The 12275-nt window shown below is 50.6% G+C and overlaps 1 protein-coding gene across 2 annotated transcripts in view; it reads left to right on the top strand.

Moving 5' to 3' along the window:
- The first annotated feature begins 828 nt into the window (after positions 1-828).
- Positions 829-12275, top strand: part of Grid2ip (Grid2 interacting protein) — a 35560-nt gene continuing 24113 nt past the window's right edge. The window contains exons 1-2 of one of the 2 annotated variants that reach the window (XM_052168644.1): positions 829-1224; positions 6108-6262. In XM_052168644.1, the coding sequence (XP_052024604.1) occupies positions 829-1224; positions 6108-6262 (551 nt within the window). Of the gene's footprint in view, positions 1225-6107; positions 6263-7686; positions 7701-12275 lie in introns of those variants that run through there. The other variant, XM_052168646.1, reaches the window with a different exon arrangement.

The raw sequence follows: 12275 nt of genomic DNA, 5'->3' as shown, positions 1-12275 counted from the left end.
CTCCTGTTGGGACCACCCCTCCTGTTGGGACCGCCCCTCCTGCTTCCAGCGCTAAGGTTTCTAAAGCATATGGCTCATATGGAACTAAGAGAGGTTTTGGCAGATGGAAAAGAGTTAAGAAGAAGGAATCTTAGAAAATGGGTGTTTCATAGAAGCCAGATGACAAAGCAGGCCCTGGCCCAAGGTGTGACCTCATTCATCAAAGAATACAAAGAGACCCGGCCTGGTGGTGCAGGGGTGTAATTGTAGCTACTTGAGAAGCAGGAGAATCACAAGTCCACGGCCTGCCTAGATTCTTGCGTTAGTTCTAGGTCAGCCTGGGCGACTTAATGAGACTCTGTCTTGAAACAGAAAGAAAGAGAGTTGGAAATAAAGCTCAGAGGCAGATCACTTGGTTACCATCCCCCTATGAGGAGATGGGACATTGGCTCAGAGGTAGACCCTGCTTTCAGTGAGCCGCACCCCAAAACGAGAAACCCAAATTAAGACTTCAAATAAATACCGTTTGTATTTCATAACAAAAGGGGAGAACATTTCTCTATACAGTCCAGATTGGTGATGTCATCCGAGACAACGCTCCCTCCCTCCCCCTTAGTATATCCCCTGGAGCACTGAGGTATACAGCAGCTGTAGTACCACAACTGACCTCTGCCCTCTTCCTAAAAGCCGCACTTGTGTCTCCGGCATACGATGCTTCAGTGGGGTATGACACCTGTCTGTGTCCCGCAAACCTGCAGAGAGACTCAAGGCCTAGAAAGGCCTCCACAGACGGAGCCATCCCGGCTTCTGCCCCTCTCCTCTCTCTCCAGCAGAGCCGCCACAGCAGCAATGCCAACCACCAACCAAGGCTGGCCGGAGGACTTCGGCTTCCAGCTGGGCGGCTCTGGCCCCTGCTTCGTGATCGAGGTGGCTGAAGGAAGCAGCGCGCACGCCGGGGGGTTGCGGCCGGGGGATCAGATCCTGGAAGTGGAGGGGCTGGCTGTGGGTGGCCTGAGTCGAGAGCGCATCGTGCGCTTGGCACGGCGCTGCCCTCGAGTGCCACCCAGCCTCGGTGTGCTCCCGGGCCCCGAGGGAGGCCCCACAGCCTTGACAGCAGCCTGGCTAACCCCGCGATTTGGCCGCAGCCTCCCTCTGGGCCGCGAACTGCTGCGTTTGGCTGGTGGTCCCAGACCAGATGCTGTGCACAGAGAGCGCAGGCGCAAAGCCCAGGAGTTCAGCTGCCAGGTAAGGTGTCCAGAGGAGGGCACAACCCTGGGCCGCCGCTGAGAAAAGCTTTTGTTGTTTGATTGTTTGGTTGGTTTTGGGTTTTCAAGACAGAGTTTCTCTGTGTAGCCCTGGCTGTCCTGGAACTTAATCTGTAAACCAGGCTCACCTCCAACTCAAGAGATCTGCCTGCCTCTGCGACGCCCCCCACCCCCGAGGGCTCGTTAAGCAAAATTCTTAAGGAAAATTTACAAAGCAAGTTTCTATCCAGCATGGGCTTCATAGTGAGACCCTGCCTCCAAAACAAATGATTCATGGGTGATTGATTTATTGATTGATGATAAACAAGAGATCTATAGATTAATAGATGTTTGATAGATGATAGTTAGACAGGTAAATAGGTAGATGGCAGGCAAATAAATAGCTAGCTAGATGACAGGCAGGTCTGTAGACCGATAGGCAGGTCTGTAGCTAGGTGATAGATGATTGATTGATAGACAGGTAGACAGATCAATAGATGATACCGAGGAGCCGGGCGGTGGTGGCACACGCCTGTAATCCCAGCACTCTGGGAGACAGAGGCAGGCGGATTTCTGAGTTCGAGGCCAGCCTGGTCTACAGAGTGAGCTCCAGGACAGCCAGGGCTATACAAAGAAACCCTGTCTCGAAAAAACCAAATCCAAAAAGAAGAAAAAAGAAAGAAAGAAAAGATGATACAGAGGTATACAGATAATAGGTGGATAAATAGATGATAGGTAGGCAGACAGACAGACAGACAGACAGGTGTCCCTCATCTGGCCCAGGCTCCAGCAGATCAAAGGATGAACTTGTGCATGACCAGAGAATTCTCTGGAACCTTGACACTCCACATCACCTGGATGCTAAGCCTGGAAACTTGGCTTCTACTTCTTGACAAGGATATTTGAACTCCTAAACTTGTCCTCCATAGAAGGGAAACTTCTCAATCCTGGCCCTGGGTAGGTGTGTGTGAGGAGGGTGACCTTTACGATTTGGGGTCTCAGAAGCTAAACTAAAAGCGTTTACTATCCAACCACACAAAGTTCTCTATAGTGGTCCAGACAGTCTCCCAAAATGGCCGACAGCCATGTAAGATCCCCCACCCCCACCTCAAAGTGAAGCTTCGGAGATGAAAGGGGCAGTGGCGGGGGCAGAGGGGGATTACTGTGGAGCGTCCTTTGAGCCCCCCCCCACTTACATTCTATGATATGCACCTGCCTCCCCTTACCATTAAAATGCAGGGGGAGGGGGGATCAAGGAGGAGGGAGAGGAAAGGAAGGAAGGAAGGAAGGTTGAACGAGCCATGTCTGCTGCCATCCCAGGCAATTTTGCTGGGATGAAGCAAGCTGAAGGCTTGTCCTATCGAACTCCTGAAGAACCGAAAGGCAGAATGCTTAGATGCCCCCAGTAAGGCAGAGCAGACAAACAGGCCTGCCCAGGAAGCAGAACTGACAGCCAGGGATGCTCTGATGAAATCTTATTTTAGCCTGGAGGTGGGGGGGGGGCTGCTATGTGAAATGGTGGATTCTAGTTAGGGCTTACCAGCAACTCCCTCAAAGTGGGTAGATTCCGATAAAAGATAACCTCTGCAGAACCCCCACTAATAACCATCCCCGACCCTGCAGGTTCCCACCTGGACTGCACCTGCCCTAGTTTTTGCTCCTTAAGTCACTGATATTTAATAGAAAATCCATTAGCATCCCGTGATGGAGACACGTGATTAGATGTAGGTTGGGAACATCTGGGTAATAAGTGACACCAGAACCGTCCTGTGGCCTGGGCCCCAGGAGGGGGAGCTATTTTTTCCTCTTTCTTACATAAAACATCCTTGCAGTTAGCCACAAGCTCTTTTGAAATGAGGCTGTTGCTGCTGGCTTTGATTCCAAAGCTGCAACCCCTTGCAGTGTCAAAAGTGTGTGTGTGTGCAAGGGGGTGGGTGGTGGCTGGTGTTACAGACTGTCCGAACCGCTTTGAAGACAACAGAGGTGGGCGGAGGGGGGGAAACCTTAGGAAATGCTGAGTGGCTGGCGCCCTTTAGTTCTGTCACATAAATATGCAAGGAGTACCTGCTGTGTGCTGTGCTCATGCTTGAAGCAGGACTGGAGTCAGATGAGGAACCATAATAGCTTGTGGGCACGTAGACAGTGACATGCATCCGAGTGTCATCGTGTTAGGACTCAAGTGCCCAGGGAGTGGCCTCTGCTCAGATCACCTGCTGATGCTAAGTGCTGTTCTCTATCCTCACTCTCTACAAAGCCTGCCCCGAGGCACTGGTGGGACCACCTAGAAAGCAATGGGGACTTTAAATATAGCTCAGTGTATACAGGCACATACCACACAATCCTGGCAACCAGATCAGAGGAGAGGACCAACTTCACAAGGTTGTCCCCTGACCTCCATACTTGACCCATAGCACACACACATACACAATATTAATAAAGGATGTATTCATTTTATGTGTATTGTATATTGGCTGGGTATGTATACCTTGTTTGTGCAGGACCCACGCAGGCCAGAAGAGGGCATGGGACTCCCGTGGAACTGGAGTTACAGGAGTTGATGCGCTGTCCAAGATGTGTTCTGGAAACCAACCCAGGTCCTCTGGAAGGCAAGGACTCTTAACCATGGGGCCATCTCTTAAGAGCCATTTTTTTTTTGTTTGCTTGTTTAAAGAAAACAGTCAGGGAGCTGGAGAGATGGCTCAGTAGTTAAGAGCACTGGCTGCTCTTGCAGAGGACCTGGGTTCAATTTCCAGCACCCACACAGAAGCTCACTACTGTCTATGACTATAGCTGTATGGGATCCAGTACCTTCTGGTGTGCAAATGTACATACAGACAAGAGAAAACACCTTTACACATAAATAAATAAATAAATCCTTAAAAAACACGAAGAAAGAAATCAGTCAGGCATAAGTTCAGTTCCAAGGTTCCACAACAGAACCAGCAAAATGGCTCAGGAGAAGAGGGCATCCTTGCTGTGAGGTCCTGATGACCTCAGCTGGAACCCACAGCAGGAGAGAACCAACTCTCTCCCAGAAGGTGCCCTCTGACCTCCCCCGGTGTTGTAGCACACACACACACACACACACACACACACACACACACACCATGAAATGTAAAATGTAAAAATGTAATAACAGAAAGATTAAACTTCACTCTCACCACAGGGTCCTGTCTTGTCAGGACGCTGGGTGAACTCACAGATAGCAGCAGGTCACTGAAAGAAAGAAAGGAAGGACGGCTTCAGTTAGCTGCAGTGGTATGCGCCTGTTAGCCGAGCACTTGGGAGGTGGAGGCAGGAGGATACCAAGTTTGAGTTTGAGACCAGATGGGACTACATAGCATGAACCTGTCTAGAGAGACAGAGAGACAGAGAGAGAGACAGAGAGAGACAGAGAGAGAGACAGAGAGAAAGACAGAGACAGAGACAGAGAGACAGAGAGAGACACAGAGACAGAGACAGAGAACCAGTTCAGTCTGGGGGCTCAGGCCTGTTATCTTAGCTACTCAGAAGGCTGAGGCAGGAGGATGACAAGTTGAAGGCCTGCCTAGAGATTTGAGCTTAGCCTGGAGAGCTGAGTGAGATCATTTCAAAATAAAAAGGGAGAAAGATTGAGAGTGGAGACCCCTGAGGAAAACACCCAATGGTGTCCTCTGCCCTCCACCAGCACATGCGTGTTGCATACACAGGAACATGGACACACTTAAATGCCCCCCACACACACATGGCTGGGGATGTAGCTTTGTGGCACTTGCTTAGGATGAGGAGACCCTGGATTCCATCCTCACTACTGCGAAACAGTAATTGTGATGCGCATGTGTGTGTGTGTGTGTGTGTGTGTGTGTGAGAGAGAGAGAGAGAGAGAGAGAGAGAGAGAGAGAGAGAGAGAGGGAGAGAGAGAGCCCTTTAGGAATACTAACAAGCTACTTTTCAGGAACACTGTGTGAATGTGCACTCCCAGTTTCAGTGGCCCCCACACCCCTCTGAATAGATGTTCCATTATTAACATTAGCTAGTTACGTACATGAAGAGAAAGAACATGCCAATAAAGTTCAGACAGAGGGAGAGAGTTAAAACTCACGACAGGGCACACCTTCCATAGTGCCTTTATGGCACCAGAATGCACTCTGTGGGAACCCTTAGGAAGCAGTGCTGTGCAGCGAAGCACAGCATAGCATCATAATAATAGTAACCAGCAATTAGTGAGTGCCTGGCACGTGTTTAAGCACTTCTATTAAGTCCTTTGATTCGCTGGAACGCCTGGTCCCTGGGCTGTTGAGATGGCTCCGTGGGTAAGGCATTCACAAAAGCCCTGATGACCTCAGTTCAATCCCTAGAATCCACGTGAGAGGAGAGAACTGACTCTGCCAGTGGTTCTCTGACCTTCACAGATACAAATACGTCAATAAAAGTTAAAAAAACAATCGTGTTCCTAAAGTACAAATCCCGATCTGGTAACTTTATGACCAAAAGCACTTGGGTGAGCTGTCTCTTCCACAAATGATGTCTCTACAGGTCCTTTCTCTGCCAGTTTCCTTGACCTTAGCTCTTTGGCTACAAAATGGAGATGTTACTAGTCTCTGTCTCTCCGGACAATGGTAGCAAATGCCTTTAATCCCAGCGCTTGGGAGGCAGAGGCCAGTAGATCTCTGCTAGTTCAAGGCTAGCCTAGTCTATAAATCCAGTTCCAGGACAGTCAGGATTGTTACATAGAGAAACCCTGTCTCAAAAAAACAAATCAAAACAATAGCAAAAAGTCTCTGACTCAAGGGTAGCTGAGAGAGGTGAGGTCAGGTGGGCAACATGTGACAGTCCTGTGTCAGCCGTCCTGCGGAGGTGAGCTGCGGACTCGCCACGGTTTTCCCTGGGACCCTCTCTTTGCAGGTAGATGACATCTTGGGGGATCAGCCGACGGCCAAGGAGCAGGTGTTTGCTGCACTGAAGCAGTTTGCTGCTGAGCCACGGGTAGATGAGCTGGTGTGGACTCTCACTCTTGTTCTGCCCAGCGAGGCGCAGAGGCCAGTCCTGGACAACCTCAGGTACTTCCGAGGACTGCAGGATGGGAAGACACGGGGTGCGGGGGGTTCTCTCAGGGTGGGACACGGGGCCTGCTCTTGAGCTGGTGAACAGCTCTTGAGCCTGCCACAGCGGTTGTGTTTGTGATCGTGGGAGGGACAGCTAATGCTGGCCTGTGACCGACCGACTGCTTCCTAACTCTGTCCCAAACCAAGATGGCGGGAGTCACTCAGAACAAAAAGATATTTTCAGCTCTATCCTGTGACTGAGCTCCGGGCACAATATGAAGGAATCAGCTCTGTATGGGTCCTGATGTCCACATAATCCTACAGGCAATGTCTGCTTTCTGCTTCTTGGTATCCCTTTTGTTTGTTTGTTTGTTTGTTTGGGGATTTGGTTTTTTTTTTTCGAGACAGGGTTTCTCTGTATAGCCCTGGCTGTCCTGGAACTCACTCTGTAGACCAGGCTGGCCTCGAACTCAGAAATCCACCTGCCTCTGCCTCCCAAGTGCTAGGATTAAAGGCATGCGCCACCACCGCCCTGCTTTTTTTCTTTTTTTGGTAGGGTCTCCTTATGTCTCCCAGGCTGGCCTCGAACTCAAGATTCTCCTGCTCTAGCCTCCCAAATGATGTAATTACAGGTGTGAACCACCACATCATCGGGCTGTTTTTATTGTGTGTGTGTGTGTGTGTGTGTGTGTGTGTGTGTACAGGGTATTATTAACTGTGTAGCCCTGGGTAGCTTGGACCTTGCTATATAACCCAGGCTGGTCTCCAGTTCACGAAGATCTAACCTGTCTCAGCCTCCTGAATTCTGGAATTAAATTTGTCCAACACTAACCACTGAGCTATCTCTCCAGCCCCTCCAGGGGTTTGATGATGGTGATGGTGATGGTGATGATTGTGATGATGGTGACAGTGTGCCAAGGACTTCGTTAGACCCTTGAAGGACACGATGTCACCAAGTTAACTCCATTCAGAGAGTCAAGATGAGGTAATGAGAGGGTCACAGAGCAAATCAATGGGTGTCACAGGCTCTTGGACACAGTTAGCTTGGCACTAGCTCATCCTCTAAGTGTATTTGAGGAAATTCCTGGTGGGTCGCGGCTTGGAGAAACTCCAGGTGAACCAGGGATACCCCCATCCCCGGCCTCCCTCACCGGGGGCCTCCTCTGCACACAGCTTCGATCAGACAGCTTCTGGGATTTTTCATACTCTGTTTGTGGGTATTGCCTGGCTTTCTCTCCAGGCTCTTGCCCGAACCCTCCCCCTTTCCGGGCTCAGTCTGCCCCCTCCCCTCGCTGCCATTCACCCCGCGGTCTGCCCCTCCCTCTGGGCCTGGCCAATGTCAGGGACTGGGCTGTCCAGCACCCCCCACCCCCACCAGCCCAGGCTCAGCATCTCGACTCCGCAGAGAAACGCATAGGAGGCCACCGAAAGAGGCCACCATGAGCTGCCTGGGGTGAGTGAGGGGACTCTTGCTGAGAAAAAAAAAAAAGCTTTGGATAGGGGAAAAAAAAAGTTATTTCTAGAGCAGAATTTGTCGCGGAGCTGATGCAGGGGGGGCTGAGGACTTCCTGGGGAGGTGACAGATAGGCAGAGCTCGGTTCTGCCCAGTTCCATGAGGGCTGGGCTTGTAGGGGGACGAGGCTGTCCCCAGGGAACTTGGTGCGTTTGTCTCCAGGCCAGACTCAGCGGGAGGATCGCTCAGATTTCCCGGTTTCATCTCGGTGCTGCTGCGGGGCTTGGGTCCCCGCCCGCGCCACCTCTCTCGGGACAGCGGCGGGCGGCTGCCTCGCTGCTTTTCGTCCCCAAGCGCCCGCCCTGACAGGCCCCTGTCAGCTGAGGATCGGAACGGGAGGAGGTGGTCTAGATTTAGATCCCGGAAAAAGCGGGAACCCCTGGACACTCCCGGATGCCCCGGTGGCCCGCTGCTTCCCTGGGGCGCTGCTGGGAGGATGAATGGGAGGCCTGTGTCGCCAGCGGGTGTCATCTGCGACAGGAAAATTGGGGAGGTTGTTGGAGGAGGGGGCGGCGCCCAGCTGGGCTCGGAAGGGAGGGTAACGTGGCAGCGGGGATTTCAGGCAACGCCTCCCCACCACGACCATCCCTCCAACATCTCTGAATTTCCGAACACCTCCCTCCCTCCCTCCCTTCCCGGAGCTGACCAGATGCCAACGACCCCACTGTGTGCTGGGCTCTTGGGATGCCGAGGTGAAGAGCTTCTTGGAGAAGTCTCCGAAGGGACGAGAAAGCATCACAGAGGCAGCAGGCTAATCCTGAGTCCAAGTTCAGGGGCAAGCCATTGCTATCCCAGACTCCTGTCATCAGGGCAGGGACTCAGCAGGTGTCAGCACTATACCTCAGAAAGGTGGGCCTCAGAGGGGTCCGGAAGTGTGTCCTGGGAAGGTCACACCCGAGAAGAATTCAGGGCCAAGCATCTGGGCTGGGCACAGAAGGCAAAAGCAGGGGCATCGTGGTCTGCCATTGAATAAGAACAATGGGGAGTCACTGCCCTGACCCAGGGATCACACAGGGCAGACAGACTAGGCTTAAATAAGAGGCTGAATAAACAAAAGATGGTAGATGCTGCTGCTGCTGCTACTACTGATGATGCTGTGTGTGTGTGTGTGTGTCTGTGTGCGTGTGCGCGCGTGCCTATGTGTGTGTATGTGTGTGTGTGTGTGTGTATGTATATAGCTTTCTTTTAGAGCCACACCTGAAATCTCATCTACTTGGGAGGGTACAGCTGGAGGATCACAAGTTCAAAGCCGGCCTGAGTAGTTTATCAAGAACCCGGCTATAAATAAATAATAAATAATCTTCCCATGGAGGTTAGAATCCACTCAGAACATGTGGACTGATGTGAAGGCAGGGTTGGGTGTCACCTCAGTGGCCCAATCAGAAGAGGGAGGAGCTTCTGCGTGAGACTGTAAAGCTCAGGCCTCTCCCGCAGTAGCCACTGAGTACATGTGGTTATTTAATATGGCCAAATTTTTCATAAGTGTAGATAATCACACACCAGTAACCCCAGCACTTGGGAGGTCGAGGCAAGAAGACTGTAAGTGTGTGGCCAACCTGGGTCACATAGCGAGGCCTGGGTTCAGTTCTCAACACTGGTGTATGCCTGTAATCTCAGCACTAGGGAGGGGCAGGTAAGAAGGCCCAGAAGTTCAAGGTCATCCTAGGTAACATAGCAAATTTAAGGGCCAGCCTGGGCTACATGTGACACTGTCCAATATATATACAATTTATCTTGCTTTCCGTAGTCACACTTTAAGTATGTATATTATTATATGTGCTTAAATTAATATGTATATTAGCTTATACATAACTAATGTACAGGGGGTGGCTATCGTCTGGGACAAGGCAGACCTTGAATGTGTCCGGATGTGTGGCCACAGTGAGCAAAGGCACTGTGCTCCTTTATGAGAGCATTTCCTGCTGCCACGAGGAACCTAATTTGGGTCTGTCCCCCAAGGACTCTCAGTCTGATTAAGTGGTAAAATGGCTTTCTAATTAGGACAGGACAGGCAGTTTGGAAAATGTGATGTGTCCAGGAGGAAGGAGAAAGTGCAGTGGGGGTGGGGGAGGGGCGGCAGCGACGCGTCACGGGTGGGGGGAGGAAAGGGTGAGGAGAGAACGCAGCCATTGGTGTGGCTGAGGTGGTGGGATTTGCAATTTCTAGCTGGAACCGTGGGGGTCTCTTCGGTAATGGTACAGCCTTGAGCAAGTAAACCGATCTTCATAGATTGCCTGAGGAAGAGGGCTGTTTTATCCTACATGCTCCCAACAGGGGTCTGGGTAGGAAACCCCGTAAGTGAGCTATGCGGGAGGAGGGGCCACCTGTATTCCTTCAGCATCCTTTCAGCGAAGTCGTGATGTAGACATCGTTCTTGGAACCTAAGGTGGAGGCGCACACTTTTAGTAAACCCAGCACTCGGCACTGGAGTTAGGGTTGCAAGTTTGGGTCTACTTATGGTGTTCAGGACCAACCTTAGCTGAATAAAGAGACCTTATCACAAAGAAACAAACATAAAAACGAGAGATAGTCTTGTGGCAGAGTTCTTTGCCGGGTGTGGTCGCACCTGGGTGTGACCCCTCATCACCCACAATAGTTATCTATGTAGTATAATAGGATGGGAGAGACAGCTTAAAGGGCAACGTGCTTTCTATGAAAGCATGAAAACCTGAATTTGGCTCGCCAGCACCCGTGTAAACCAGGCGCAGTGGCCCAGTGATCCCAGGGTCAGGGAGATGGAGACAGAATCCCTGCAACTCACAGGTCATTCTGTCTAGTCTAATCAGTTCACTCCAGGTTCACAGAGAGAGCCTGTTTGAAAGAATATAAAGTGGACAGCAATGGACGAAGACATCTAATGTTGACCTTAGACCATAATATTATAGTATATTATATTATAATGTATTATAGTGACGTAGTACATATAAATACTATAGTAATATAATATATAATATATTACTATATATTAGTATAGCATATATAACATAGTATATACTATATAGTAATCACAATACAGTAATTATAGTAATATTACTCACACACATATATATATACACACATATACATACATACACACACACACACACACACACACACACACACACACATATATAAGACAGAGCCAGGCATGATTGGAATATGCCTTTAATCCCAGGACTTGGGAGGCAGATGCAGGTGGCTCTCTGTGAGTTTGAGACCAGCTGTACACCTTATCTCAAAAAATAAAAATATTTACATATGAAGGCCGAGGATATGACTCTGGTTCCAGTGCTTTTGGTGTGAGCATGAGGACCAGATGTCAGATCCCCAGGTCTGTCGATTGTTAATGGTCCAGCTGTGATTTCAACCTTAGCAAAGACGGGGTGGGGGTGGGCGTTCCCAGAGCAAGCTGGCTAGCAGCACTCACATGCACACACACACACACACACACACACACACACATTCATGAAAGCATGCATAAGACACACATGCATGGCCTATACAAAACAACAAAAACCTGTGTATAAACAGCTCTGGGGTGTGTGTGTGTGAGCTGATGTGGTGGAAGTGCCCGGCATTGTGTGTGAGCAGATAGTGTTGATCTCCTGAATGGAGGGTCTCTTTTCTCCAGACAACCTTGAGACCCTCCCTTTCCCCTGTGCACACCGACTGCTGAGAAACAGCCTCCTTGGCCTCTGCCTGCTAACTGCCAGCACCACACCCCTCTCCCAGCTGTCATTTTGTGGCAGCCAAAAAGACATTTTGAGCTTGTGCCCGATGTCCCCAGGGGGTAGAGGTGGACACAAAATTACCTTTGCTTGAGAATGATTGTTCTTGAATGATCTTTGATAATGTTCTTCCACTGAGGCAGGCACCGTAGACAAATCTACAAATCGCCTGTTTCCTGGCGTCTACTCCGTGCTGTCTTGAGTCACCTGGCCAAATGTCCCCCCCCACTGCCCCCACCCCCATGTGGGGACGTCTCCGTGCCTGAGGTGGCCTGGCCTGAAGCAGCATGTCCAGACCGCGGCATAAGCATCCGCCCAACGTTTTCTCGTCTCTGTTGTCAACACAGTGAATGGTTTTTTGTTGTTGTTGGTGGTTTTTTCGAGACAGGGTTTCTCTGTATAGCCCTGGCTGTCCTGGAACTCACTCTGTAGACCAGGCTGGCCTCGAACTCAGAAATCAGCCTCCCAGCAGTGAATGGTTTTTATAGCCTTTGGGTGTGGCTGGTTCTAGGGCACCTGTGCTGGTGAACAAGACCTCGAATGCCCTTGTCACCATGGGACAGTCGTGGTCCTGATGTCAGCTGCTCTCAGGATGAGAACTGTGCTCCCAGGCATGGGGTAGAGCTAGGGGGCAAGAGTGGGCGTGGCTGAGGCTGCTTCTGCCAAAGAGAAACAGCTCTGAGAGGTAACTACACGGCAGCTGGGGGAGGGGGGCAGAATGAAGGGAGGAGCCTGGGGTACATGCGAACAGCATGCCCTGTTGGTGTTTTTGTTTTATCTTCGGGGTTGGGATGGAACATAGGACTTC

This window comes from Apodemus sylvaticus, chromosome 22, assembly GCF_947179515.1.
Source record: "Apodemus sylvaticus chromosome 22, mApoSyl1.1, whole genome shotgun sequence".
NCBI classification, from domain to species: domain Eukaryota; kingdom Metazoa; phylum Chordata; class Mammalia; order Rodentia; family Muridae; genus Apodemus; species Apodemus sylvaticus.
Note: the sequence above shows the minus strand (reverse complement) of the source record. Positions and strands in the feature narration are given on the sequence as shown.